The sequence below is a fragment of the Bubalus bubalis genome, chromosome 5 (genome assembly GCF_019923935.1).
Source record: "Bubalus bubalis isolate 160015118507 breed Murrah chromosome 5, NDDB_SH_1, whole genome shotgun sequence".
Taxonomy (NCBI): domain Eukaryota; kingdom Metazoa; phylum Chordata; class Mammalia; order Artiodactyla; family Bovidae; genus Bubalus; species Bubalus bubalis.
The window spans coordinates 79,754,435-79,767,017 of NC_059161.1; the positions used below are offsets into that span (position 1 = coordinate 79,754,435).

The 12,583-nt window shown below is 47.1% G+C and overlaps 1 protein-coding gene across 6 annotated transcripts in view; it reads right to left on the bottom strand.

Annotated features, from left to right (window-relative positions):
• Positions 1 to 236: 236 nt before the first annotated feature.
• Positions 237 to 12,583, bottom strand: part of ATP2B4 (ATPase plasma membrane Ca2+ transporting 4) — a 103,187-nt gene continuing 90,840 nt past the window's right edge. For 3 of the 6 annotated variants that reach the window (XM_006072398.4, XM_006072397.4, XM_025277691.3), the window contains one exon: positions 237 to 4,825. In XM_006072398.4, coding sequence (XP_006072460.1) covers positions 4,511 to 4,825 — 315 coding nt within the window. In that variant the 3' untranslated portion in view covers positions 237 to 4,510. Of the gene's footprint in view, positions 4,826 to 9,801; positions 9,983 to 12,583 lie in introns of all 6 variants that reach the window. The other 3 variants (XM_006072400.4, XM_006072399.4, XM_044943326.2) reach the window with 2 other exon arrangements.

Here is a 12,583-nt window from a genome sequence, read left to right on the forward strand (position 1 = left end):
CTCTGATTGCAGACTCTAACCAAGGTGGGCAGAGCAAAGCTCGTTTCCTAAGGGAATGAAACGGGCAACCAGGGCTGTGAATCACCAAAGTGCTGGCGGAGAAACACTTCAGGATCCAGTAACAGGCTGAGTCCTGGGCTTGCACATGGGCTCTCAACATGGCCGTGGCAGGGCCCGTCTCAATTTCGACAACCAGTGGCCTTCCCCAAAGTGGACACGCACAGAGGACAGCACAGTCACAAGTGGGCATGGCTTTTATTCTCAGTGCACAATAGTTTGGTTTCTGCTCATCAGCAACAGCTTCATTGGTTCTAAAAAAAAAAGATCTCTTTTTTCCTTCTTTTAAAACTCCCCTTCCATTCTTCCTGTCTCAATGGAACAACGTATTTGAATTTCAGAATTGTTATTTATAGCATTTTTTTCCTAAGAACCATATAAATACATGCAAAACATTGTACAGAGAGCTTAAATAATATTAAAATGCAAATACAGATTGGGTGTAACGCTTAGCTGAACTGTAGATTATAGCCACACACACTGGGGTACACATCGCTTTGATATCACCATTTGTGTATGTCATGCAGATCACGATAATCAATCTTCTGTTTTGTTTTTTTTTTCTTTTATACAAAATACCAGTGCTTGTTATACTAGTTACTGAAAAGAAAAAAAAAAAAAAAGAAACTCAAAATCCCTATCTGTGTGCTAATTTGAAACAATGTAGATAGGTTTGTTGGCACATATATATGGCATACTCACATATGGCATATATACATACAGGGAGAAAACATGAACCAAAGGCCAATTCAGTCATGGGGAGCTCACCTCCCCCCACCTCTCCTAATCAGGAGGAAAGGGGACAGCAGGTCTACCAGCAGGCTGGGAAGGTAAGGGCAGCACTGAGCTAAACGGAGGGGTGTCTGGTCTGTTCTGAGGAAGAGCCTGTAAAGGCTGAAGAAGAGCAGGCATTTACAGAGGGTCCCACCCCCACCACTGCAGTGAGGGTCCCCAGCTGTGCAGAGGGAGGAAGAGGAAGTGTGCACTTTGGGATGGCATCACGGGCTGCTTCAGTCACTAGGCAGGGAAGACAGGAAAGAGAAGAAGTTTAGAGGTTTCAGGACACATGTGAGCTTGCCATGCCCCTGGGTTTTGGCAGTGAGGTAATCACTCAGATTTAACTGTGCGGACTCTCCCCTCTGAAGCTCAAGGGAAGAAGAAATGCAAACCCTGAAGAACTCACAAGTGCCTGCGGGATTTCTTGGTCTCTCTACCACACTTAGAGATGGAGAGTCATTTTAGAAGCAGAGGACACCTATGGGAAGGATCTAGTCAAGATTGTCACCTAGGGCTAGAACCAGCCTTTATTTTTCCATGTAGAGCTATTATCTCCCATCTAATATATTGCATGAAACTTTTTTAGGGGAGGGGGAGAAGTCTCAAATCAAATCCTTGCACAAAAAAATCACTAATGGAAAACTCCAGGGGCAACCAGAGGTGAAAGAACCGTAAAAAATGCAACCCCCAAATCAGAGTACCCGTGCAGCCCAAGTGTCTTGGGTACCACTCTGCTAGCTCTTCTTCAAGAAATATAAATCTACCTGAGGTCCCTGATCCTGATCACTACTTCCTGATACCCATTTCCATGGGGATGTGCACTTATTTCCTGCCAGCTGTTCCTTCTTCCTGGATGCCCTCCTTCCCATTGGTAATCTACTGCCCATTTTTCTAGTTTTATCAAGAGAGGAACCAAGGATAGGATAATATTTCCCCCTTTTCCCCATCAGACTCTTTTCAAATCCAAAGCACCATTTTTTGGGGAAAGCTTTATTAACTTATGCCATATTTATTCACTGCCGGTTGGATCACTGAAACTGAATAGGAAAAAAAAACCACATATAAAAAATATATGCACATAAGCACTTAAACTTGCTCAATTCCATATCAGCAAAATTTATATTAAAAAGTTCTAGAATCCAACAAAATTCTTCCCCCTAAGGATAAAGATGGCTGTTTGGAGAAAGGTAGGATGGTGCATTGGTTTTAAAACCAATTGCAAATACACTGTGAGTCACCTGTCGTGCCTAGCAGTTGGTTTTGTGCCCCCTTCCACGGGGTTACATGGCAACACTTTATTTTAAATCCTTTAAACAAAATGCACATGGCTGACTCAAAAATACCAGTTTATGATCTAAAGAAAACTATATATTGTTTGCATAATATTTCTATATTTTCTCTCTTACTACGGAAACTAGAATACACACAAAAAATCCCATTGACTTTAAACAAGTAGACACAAGCCCTCAAGAGGAAACTCGTCAGGCACCATGAGAGTCTTTCAGGAGCAGGAATGATAAAATAGCCTCCAAAGTTTGTTTTAAAAACTGATCTGAGGTAATAAAAGACTCGACAGAACTAAATCTTCCAATTACTTAATAAATATATATGTGAACATCAAACACCTCGGGTGAGCTATTTTTTCCCCCATTAGTACTGAAGACAGAGAAAAAAAAGATCACTAAAACATGTAAGTTTTATAAAACCAGAATCAGATTTGGGGGCTGATGTACTAATGGGAATGTGCAGGGGGTACCATTTCTTTATTTTTCCTTCCTAGGGCAGCTCCAGTGAGAGGAGGAGCCATCTTCCTAGGGCAGCTCCGGTGAGGGGGGAGCGGGGGGAGCCACCTTCCTAGGGCATTCCTAGGGCAGCTCCGGTGAGAGGGGCTGGGGGGAGGGAGCCACAGGAAAAGGCTGGAGAGGACAGCTCAGGTCAGCGGACCCCCAGATGGAAATGCGGCAGTCCCCAGACACCTCAAGGCCCTTCTCCCCATCCCCATCACTCGAGAAAGAGGGGAGAGGCTTCATTTATCCGATGGAGATGGGACTTGAGCTGACTCCTGCACAGGAGAGCTTATATCAGCACAGCAGGGAGAGAAATGGAGAAACTGCAAATGCAGCTCCACCCCGTCCCACTGAGGAGCACTTAAAAAATCTCCTAGCCAATTCCCTGGCTCCTGAGAGCCAGGTGGGGAAGGGGATGCTCTGGGCAGTGCTCAGGGAGAGAAGGCACAGGGCTTAACTGTGCCGCACTGAGCGTTCTAGAGGGGGCTTGAGCAGGGTGTAGGGCGCAGGAGCGAGGAGGGGAGCCTCCTTTTGCTCCTTTAAGTCAGCAGAGTGTCACCGGAGCCATATATTTTCAAAATCAGAATATCTGAGAAAGGCTGGGGCCCTTTCAGCAACTAGCTGAGCTAGGGGACACAGCAGAGTAGAATTCGAAAACTGAAGGCAATGTCCAAGCTGACCCGTCACCTGAGCTCCAGGGTTCTGGCTTCTCTGAGGAAGGTTTTCTCAGATTCCACTCAAGGGCACTTTGGCCTCTCCCACGCCTTCTCAGTCCTCACTCCCCCAACGATCAGGCCCTACCCGAGAAAAGCCTTAGCAGATGGCTTTGAAAGCAGCAGTGGTTACCCCGAGGAGAACTCCTAGTTGGCTTCGGTGGTCTGTCTTGTTCTAGATCTGCCAGCTTCGGTTCCTTAACATCCAAGTCCAGTTAGGAGGCAGGATCAATCTTAATTCATTCCTTTGCCACCACTTTAGGAACAGGAGGAAGCTCAGGCTTCAGGTGAAAACTACAAACCACGTATGTGTAAGCTTCATGGTCAAGGCTAATCTTCCTGGCACTTAGAAACCACACACACTGGACAAGATGGCAGTTTAGAAGCAGATAACCTGGCAACAACAGGGATATAGTATTACCTGCTCTCAACTGCTTCCAAAGGGCCGTTAGCAAAGAAATGTTATCTATCTCTGGAAATAAATCAAGAGTTCCATTGGGGCCGGAAGGGAGAAAGGTCAAAGTTGACTCAACTCACCTATATTCTTTCCATTTTCTTAATCATCACAACTTAAAAAAGAGTGAAGGTAAGGAAGACGGCGGTCACAAAGGACCAAGAGATTGTGGGGAGGTTTGATTGGAAGGGCAGAAAGAAGTTAAGGGCCTCAGGTATAAGTTTTTGAAATGGAAAAACTGTTTTAAAACAATCACTCTATAGGCTGATTCTGTACCTTCCATTCTTACCTCAACACGTTTCATTTGATAACGTTTGTAGCTCTGAATTTTGAGCTGAGCTCCTAAACAGCATAGACTCATAGGGTAAAAATCCACAAGTAAGGAGACTGGTGACCTGGGTACGGATGTTGGGGAGAACTGGAGGTGGGGTAGACGCCAAGACAATTTTCGTCATTTCTTTCAAAATGACTACTGACACATCCGAGGGACAGATCCACCACTCATCACTTGCCTGGGGCTTAACTGGGTCCCGCTGCAAACCCCAACTCGAGTTTCAGTTAAAATGCTCGTAGGTCTGTGCTCTTGCCTCCTCATGGCAGATGAGGGTTCACACATACTTGGGAGCAGCTGACACGATGGTGAAAACTCCCATCATCACCTTACTGATGGGACAGATGAAAAGGGAGACAGGGAAGGCAGGAATGGGAAGCAGAGAAGAAGTTCACACGGACGTCTCCAGGCTGTGTAGAGGGCTGTCCGGGTGGGAAGCAACAATTTGTACTTGGCAGCAATCCACCGAATTGTTGTTTTTGTTGGTTTGTGGAGTGACCTCACCATCCGGCGAGGACGTCTTAGTCCCAGGCTTAGACACCTTTTCAAAAATCTCCTCTTCTTGCTCATCCAGGAGTGGTGTTCGTGGCCCCTCCTCATCTATGGTGAATTCAGGGTGGGTCATGAAGTTGTGGATGGAGTTTTGGTTCTTGGGTTTCTGAATGCTTTCGTGGAGGGAACTATGGAACGCTTTGACCACTTTGATCTACACCAGGGGAAGGAAAAGGAGGGTGAGAAAACGCAGCGGTGAGAACTGGTCAGCAGAACAGGGGACTGGGTGGTTTGATGACAGAAACAAAGCCCAAACTACAGAACACTACTGCCCCACAACCCAAACCAAAAGTATGAGAAGAGATCATGAAACACCAGAACACCACGTGACTTAAATTTCAAGCACTGAGGTGGGGTGGGGAGAGTGAATAATGACAAACAACTAGAATATTTCAAAGCTGCATAAAAAAAGTAGAAAACCCAAAGCAAAGTTAGCATTCCCAAACAATCTACTCTTAAAATTAAATAGGAAACAAAAAGATTCATTAGTTCTTTTGGATGGGAGGCAAGGACATTGGAAGTAGGTGCAGTTTAACAGTCAAACTTAAAAGATGATCCAGACATGTGGATTTCTGTGTTGGGGCCAAATAATTTGTGAGTGTGGAATGGAAGATTACACACTGAAGTTTAGTTATCTGTTGAAAACCCTCAATAAGCCAAACACATATCAATTTGCACACAATACACGTTGGGTGATAAGCGGCCATGAATACTGTGTGGCAAGGCAGACAATACCGTGCAGCTGGGTTAGCAGCATGCAAGAAATCAAAATTCTTGTACTCTCCAATTTAATAATTGCTCTTTCAATCAGGAAACATGCATATGTTTATATCCCACAGTCTCCACTGTGTCCTCTTCCCCCAAACAAAGCAGAACTCCACTCCTTCAGCCCCTCCCCTTGAAGAGGTGGATAAATACAGGCATCACAGTTGCCCCGTCTGAGGCTGACAGAGGGCTGCTCTCTCAGTTCAGATGTGGCTGGACGCGTGCGGCCATGACTCTGATGCACAGCAGCTGTGCCGAGTCACAGAGCTTTCTCCAGCTGTTTGTAAATTACGAAGAGGAACATGATCTTAGGTAGGGGAGGGAGAGCGTGGGCTCAGAACAGAAGCCACTCAGGCCAGGAGGCTTTCCTGATGGGATGGATCAAGAGGATGGAGGAAAGGGAGCCACCTGCGGTTTGTCAAAGGGGATACACTCCTGTGAGTGTCACGGTCTGTTCTACTGCACAAGAGAGGAAGGGGTTCAGTTTAGAAGAGAAGAAGAAACACTTGACAAGCACTGATCACTTTATCCATAGGCACCAGCTCTTCTGGCAGCTGTTTTTCCAAACTGGAAAGCTCTCTGAGGTATGCTTTAGGACTTGGGGTGGTAGTAGTAGAGTAGGGGGCAAGGTGGGATCCTGAGAGGCTGGAGAGAGAGGGGAAAAGAAAGTGTCATAGGACAGTTTCAGTTCTTGGGAGGTGGCTGATCCTAGACTGATCCCAAAGTTCCTTCATCAGAAAAGAAATGGAAATAACGCAGGAGAGGCTGTTGAGGTGGGAGAGGGGAGAGAAGTGATGGGGGCTGGGGCGGGGAACCTCTTCCAGCAAAGAATACTTCCTGAGGAATATGGATCCAGCAGAGCACACAGAGAGACAGGCAAGTAAACTGTACAGCTCGTCTCAGTGCTTCCCGTCACTGTACAGAACCTTCAAAAGTAATGCACAAAGAAGGTTCACTGAGATTGCATCCTGCGACTAAGGCTTTCTTTATCCTGCCTCACTCCACAGCACACCGGCAGACCCACAGGACAGAGGGCGCTCAGAGCTCAGAAGGCAGAGGACGCTGTGACTCGGTGAAATCCGCTCGGTGCTTCAGCCAAGAAGGATGGAGGCACCCGGGTACACATTCACCTCGCTGCACACAAAGTTAGGGTCTATTCTTCTATCCCTTTGGCAAGATCAGATGGAATGCAGGTTACATCTGGTTTTCAGGAAGTCCCAAGTTATAATGGGTCTACATCAAATCTTAGAGAAAAGCACCTGGGATGAAGCGAGACCGAATCCAAAGCCCTAGTCAGGTAATGGGCTCAAAGCCACGCTGCCCCGCAGGAGCGCTGGCACAGCCCACACTTTTCACTCTTCCGACTTCCGTGTTTCTAACGCGTGCCGCAGGCGACAGCACATCTGTACCATGGGCTGGCCATCTTCAGTATCAGTCATTTTCAAACTTCCTGCTTCCATTTTTTTTTTTGAAGCGACTGAATACTTTGTTAAAACAATTATATGTTAAGTCCAATCTAGAAAACAGATGTTTAAAAACAGGGGTCGCCATGAGGTTCTGGAGCCCTGTTTGCTGGCTTCTCCTCTCACCTGCTGGGGGGATGAGTCACTGTTACACGCAATAAGGGAGATGAAGGTGACGTGGGGATGGGGACGGAAAAGATAGGGACAGCTTCTTCTTTAGGGGAGCAAGAAACAGTCATCCAGCTAGATAACAGGGCTCTGGACTCTAAAGAGAAAGCAGCCACCTGTAAGGGAAGCTCGAGAAGAGGAGTCAGAGAGCCAGGAAGCACCACCTGGTGGCCTGGCAGGCGGAGAGGAGGGTGGTGGGCAGAGGGTGCGGGTTGCACCAGAAGGCCCCTCAATCCCAGCACTGACCTCGGAGACTCTGTGACACGCACGGATGCCCACCACACAGCCACCTCATCACCAGCCCACCCCAGGCGGTGGCAGCCTCCCTTCCTGATGCACAGTGCCCGGTGCCCGAGCAGTGTGTGGGGGACAAGACACAGACGGAGGCGGGTGCTGGGCAAGCTCCAGGCCCTCTCCACTTGGCCAGTCAACCTTTCCTCCCGCAATCACCGTCACTCAGAGTCTCTGGGAAACGTCACTTCTGGGGCGCTTATCCTACCAGTGAAAGTGGCTGATTGAAGAGCAACTGTTTCTCACGGCTCGGAGGCCTGAATCAGGCTGGACCTTAGATTAGGCATGAGTGCTAAGGGCCACTCTCTGGAGTTCAGTGAATGGGAAGATGAAGACTTCCTTTTCTTCAGTTGGTATTCTGCAGTTTTCCTTTGCAGAAATTAACAGAAGAGAAGGAATTAGGGCCTTCCTAGAGAGGGAAATCTTGGGTTTTCCAGGCGGTGGTAGTGGTAAAGAACCTGCCTGCCAATGCGGAAGACATAAGAGACACAAGTTCAATTCCTAGGTCAGGAAGATCCCCTGGAGGAGGGCATGGCAACCCACTCCAGTATTCTTGCCTGGAGAATCCCATGGACAGAGGAGCCTGGTGGGCCATAGACCACAGGGTCACAAAGAGTCGGACATGACTGAAGCGACTTGGCATGCAGAGAGGGAAATCTTAGAGATCTGTCTGCCAAAGGTTAGATAAATACTTGAATTTGTTTGGAAATCTGGAATGGGAAATGGGTTTTAAAATGCATGACTATAACTTCTAGGCCCTCCAGTAAGAAGGCACAGCTGGAGAAAGAGCAGGTATGGCCTGACTCTCCGGATTTTCTACCTTTGAGGGTTTGCACCATATCCTCCACCAGCAACTCTACATGAGCCCAACGGCTTAGTGTCCTCCCACCTTCAAATCACCAGGACAGTTGGCACTAACCCTTCCCAACAGAGAGGCAGGGTTTAAAAAAGAACAGAGACTAATTAGAAGGACGTGGTAAAGCCAGAAGAAAGCAGGGAACAAGAGGAATACAGGAGGACTAGAGCAAGAGATCCTTGCATGTTGGTGAGGTAAGACGTAGGTCTTGGCTGCCTTTGGGCCTAAAGAATATGCATCTACATAAACCTCCTCTCCCCCTGCTCCTCACACCTCACATAAGAACCCTTAAGGCTGGCTAGAAAGACAATGGATAATCTAGGTCTGATCATCCTACACACTCACCATCAAGTGAACCACAGACGAAGCAATTGCTCTTTCTTTACCCCCCATCCCAGGGTTGGAGCGGTGGTATCCAGGAGTGGGGGAACAAAGAAACAGACTAAACACTCAGATATTTGAAGCCCACGATATACTTAATACAGAGAGACTCCTTCCCCACCAAATACCTTAACAGCACTATCAGCAAAAAGACTTCTGTTTCCTCTCTGGGTCCCACTTGGGGAAGGTAAAAAGATCAGGAATAGGAAGGCATAAGCATTAGCAATAATCCAATAATCTACCTATAATCTACCAGATCTTAGGGTGAGCCTTGATGGCATTCTGGTTGACAGGATGACTGAGAAAGGGGTCCTAAAACTTTACAGCCAAAATAAAATATGAAGTGTTGGTTATAAGTAAAACAATCAGATTAGAGGAAAGGAGGAAAACAAAAAAAAGGTTGCTCTTCAGAAATTCCTAAAAGAAAAAATTTTTTTAACAGGTGAAAAATAAGTTGTTTTGATCTTTTTATATATTTCTCCTATGAGATGTGAATGAATAGAGTCTTAAACCAGAATTTGGCTTAAGATCCCTGAAAAGTAAAACAACGGGAATGCTCAGACCTGTGCATGTGAACTGAACATCTTTTCTTCACATTCAGCTGCCACTTTTATGCCAATACTGCCAGCTAATGGCAGAGTGGCGGCCAAAAGGACACTCTTAGTACTGGCCAAACTCAACGCTGATTCAACTATGACAGATCTACTGCTTAAAAAAAATGGGAATAATAGCTCCTTTCATGCCTTTTTTCAGGAGATCTCAAATTTGCCCCCAGATGAAGAGAGTTCCCGAGTCTTCATTTGGCTTAACCTTACATCTAACCTTAGGGGACAGAGTTGACACTCAAAGAAGCAGAAGGAGAGGAAAGGAACAACAACATCTTCAAACAAAGCAACAAAGTAAAGTAAAACAAACAAACAGAACTCAAGGAAGGAACAGGCAATGCAGGGGAACAATCAGAAAACAAGATTACTGTCTTTAAAATGGTTATGGTTTAATAGCTTTTCAACATTAAAAAATTAATAAAATTAAAGGGCACATAGCTAGTTTTGGAGTGGGGATTTTGCCCCAACTTTTCTTTCCTTAACTCAAAGATCAAAGGGAAAAACCAAAAGGAAAAGATAACCACGACTGGTTAAAGTGAATGCCACGTGCTCTCTTGTGGTCATTTTAGCAAATCATGCATCATAATAGACTATCACTCACTGCCCAGAGTAGGAGATGAAACAGCAGCAGCAACAGAAGTGGTGGGGGGAGATTTGACTGGTGCAACTGTTACATAGGATGAGCTAGGAACATGTTTTACATCAAGGTGTTGACCCATGGTCTGGCGCTTTAGGACTCCCTTAAAAGAGGCTCCCGTCTGGAATGTGTTAATTACGTCGATCTGCAAAGAATCAGAAAGTGAGACAGCTTTGCTCCACAGTCAGAGAGAAGTGAGAAGAGAGGAAGGGAGGGTCCAAGAGGGTTAGGGGAGGGGATGGAAAGAGCTGGGGAAAGGGGACAGGAGATGGGAAGCCAGAGAGAATCCCTCACACACAAAACAACAGTCAGGAAAAGGGGGGAAAATCGTTAATTGCAAATCACACTTCATTTAAGGAACAGTTTGCCATGGAGTCTACATACCCAGCCAGAATCTAGCCTTCCCTTCCCTTTTAGCCCATGATGGACATTTTAGGTGTGCTGGTGTCCAAACATATCTAAAATTTAAAGGGACTTTCCCCACTCCTGACTCCTGACAGAGAGTGACAGCTTATTCACAGCTTTGACCCATACTCTTAAAAAAATAAAGCATGCAATTTAAGACAGTAGGAAAAGTATATATTACTGAGTTTTGAGGCTCAGGAACTCTAAACCAATTAAATTGATTACCTATTCTTGCGGATTTTCCAGGAAAACAACTTATGTGTTTAAACAGAGGCAGTGTACTAGCCCATACACAAGCGGCCATGGGGAAAAGGCTCCTAGACCACGAAGGAGCTGGGCTCACCCTCTTCTGGGTTATTCTCTGAGATACCCTTTCCTCGGGTGGGAGTGGACAAGGCCTCTGAAGGCGGAGCTCAGGAGCCCAGGGGCCAGGCCCTTAGAGAGAAGGCCTCCAACAGCAGTCGTGCACTGGAGCCCTGGAAGCGCCGGCACAAGTCAGTCATGAGCTCAGAAGGTAGACGGGCCCAGGAGGAGGAGCTGGCTGAGAGTGGCGGCCGTGCTCACCAGCTGCGGGTCTAGCCCTGCACAAACTGCCTCTGATTTTCAGGGTCCAACTCTTCAGAGACAGAGGCAATGAAGGCCATTTGTCTTCTGACAGTGGCCTTGATCTGAGGCCTCAGTAACCTACCACCCTCATCCCTGACTTCTGACTAACAAGGAACAAATCAAAAAGAATTTCCTTACCCTTCAAGATCTGGTAGAATCACATTAAAAATGCCCAAATGCTTAACACCACAGGTCAGTCTACCAGGGAGGTAGGAGAGGTGCTGACCCCACTCACCTAACCTCACCTCCCCAGGTGAGAAGGTGGGAGTGCAGGGACCTTGTGAATCAGACAGTTGCTCTTATTTATAAAGCTTCCTGAGAAGCCATGAAAGGTTTAGGGCTAGTTTCTGGATTCAGACCAGGTTTGAGGTAAAATACCACTCATCACATGATACAGTCCTTACTTCCAAGGGATGGAGGAGCCTGACACTGTGGGAGAAAAAGGTCTGGATGTGGGCAGGGCTCAGCCACATGGAAGAAAGGGCTGGAGAGTCACTCCTCGGGCTTGTTAAGGCCACAAGGCCCCAAACCATGAAGCTGGAAGTTTACCAAGATTCAAGCCCTCGAGTTTCCCTAACTTCTGCCCTCTAGTGCTTTTAGGTCTCCCAAAGTTACAGGGACCAGGAGGGGACAGAGCCTGGCACTTCCCATCTCAGGTGTTGCAAGGAGAATGACAAGGACCAGCTCTGCTGAGGGAAGGGCTGATGCCAGGAGAGGGCTTTAGGATCCAGGGTGAAGGTTAGCAGTCAGCCGCAGCTGCTGTGGATTCAGGGCTGATGGCACAGGCTGCTCTTCACAGCATCTCTAACAGGTCGCCTATGTTGCCCAAGTTCAGGCTTTAACGTCATTCTGGTCCAAGTACCTCTTGCTCCAACAGAGAAAGGCAGTACACCTAAAGCTATATAGGCAGCAGAACCAGAGAGGTATAGAGTCGAGGGGATGGACATTGGTAGTGGAGGGGAGGGCAGATCCATGAGTCTCAGCCCCAGGAGAGAAGCCTGGGAAGGAGCCACGAGACACTGGAACGAGGGGATCCTGGCTAGGAAAAAATGTACATAGTAGAAGAGGAGGCAGATGATCCTGAAGGGAAGAAAAGAAGACAGGTTATTCTGAAAAGAGCAGGCCTGCAGGGAAGCACCGAGGCCTCAGACACGGGAGCCACAGGCACCGAGCTCTCGGGGTCCGGGGGGCCCTGGCTGGGAGTGCACGTGCGGCCTGGAGTGGGGCTGCTGTGGAAACTCGGCAAGTGCTAAGGCAGCTTCTGCAGACCCCTGGGATTTCCCTCTATGAGGAGGAGCTCAAGACAGGGGAAAGGGGCCCCAGGATTTCCCTCCCTAGCCCTGGCTCCCCATTTTCATCTGCTGTCTTGTCTACAGGAGACCAGTTCCCAGCTGCTACAGGAGTCCTCCCTTATCTGCAGGGGATAAATCCCAAGACCCCCAGTGGATGTTTGAAATCGCATAGTGTTAAATCCTGTATATACTATGCTTTTTCCTAGGCTAATGGGCAGGTAGCTGATATAGTGTGGATATGATAGGCAATGGAATGATTTACATCCAGGGCAGGATAGAGTGGGACAGTATGAGACTTCATCAGCTACTCAGAATGGCATAAAATGGAAAACTTACGAGTTATTTATGGTATTTTTCATTTAATATTTTCAGATTGTGGGTGACCACAGGTAAGTGAAACCAAGGAAAGCAAAGTCATGGATAAGGGGCGATCACTGTATTTC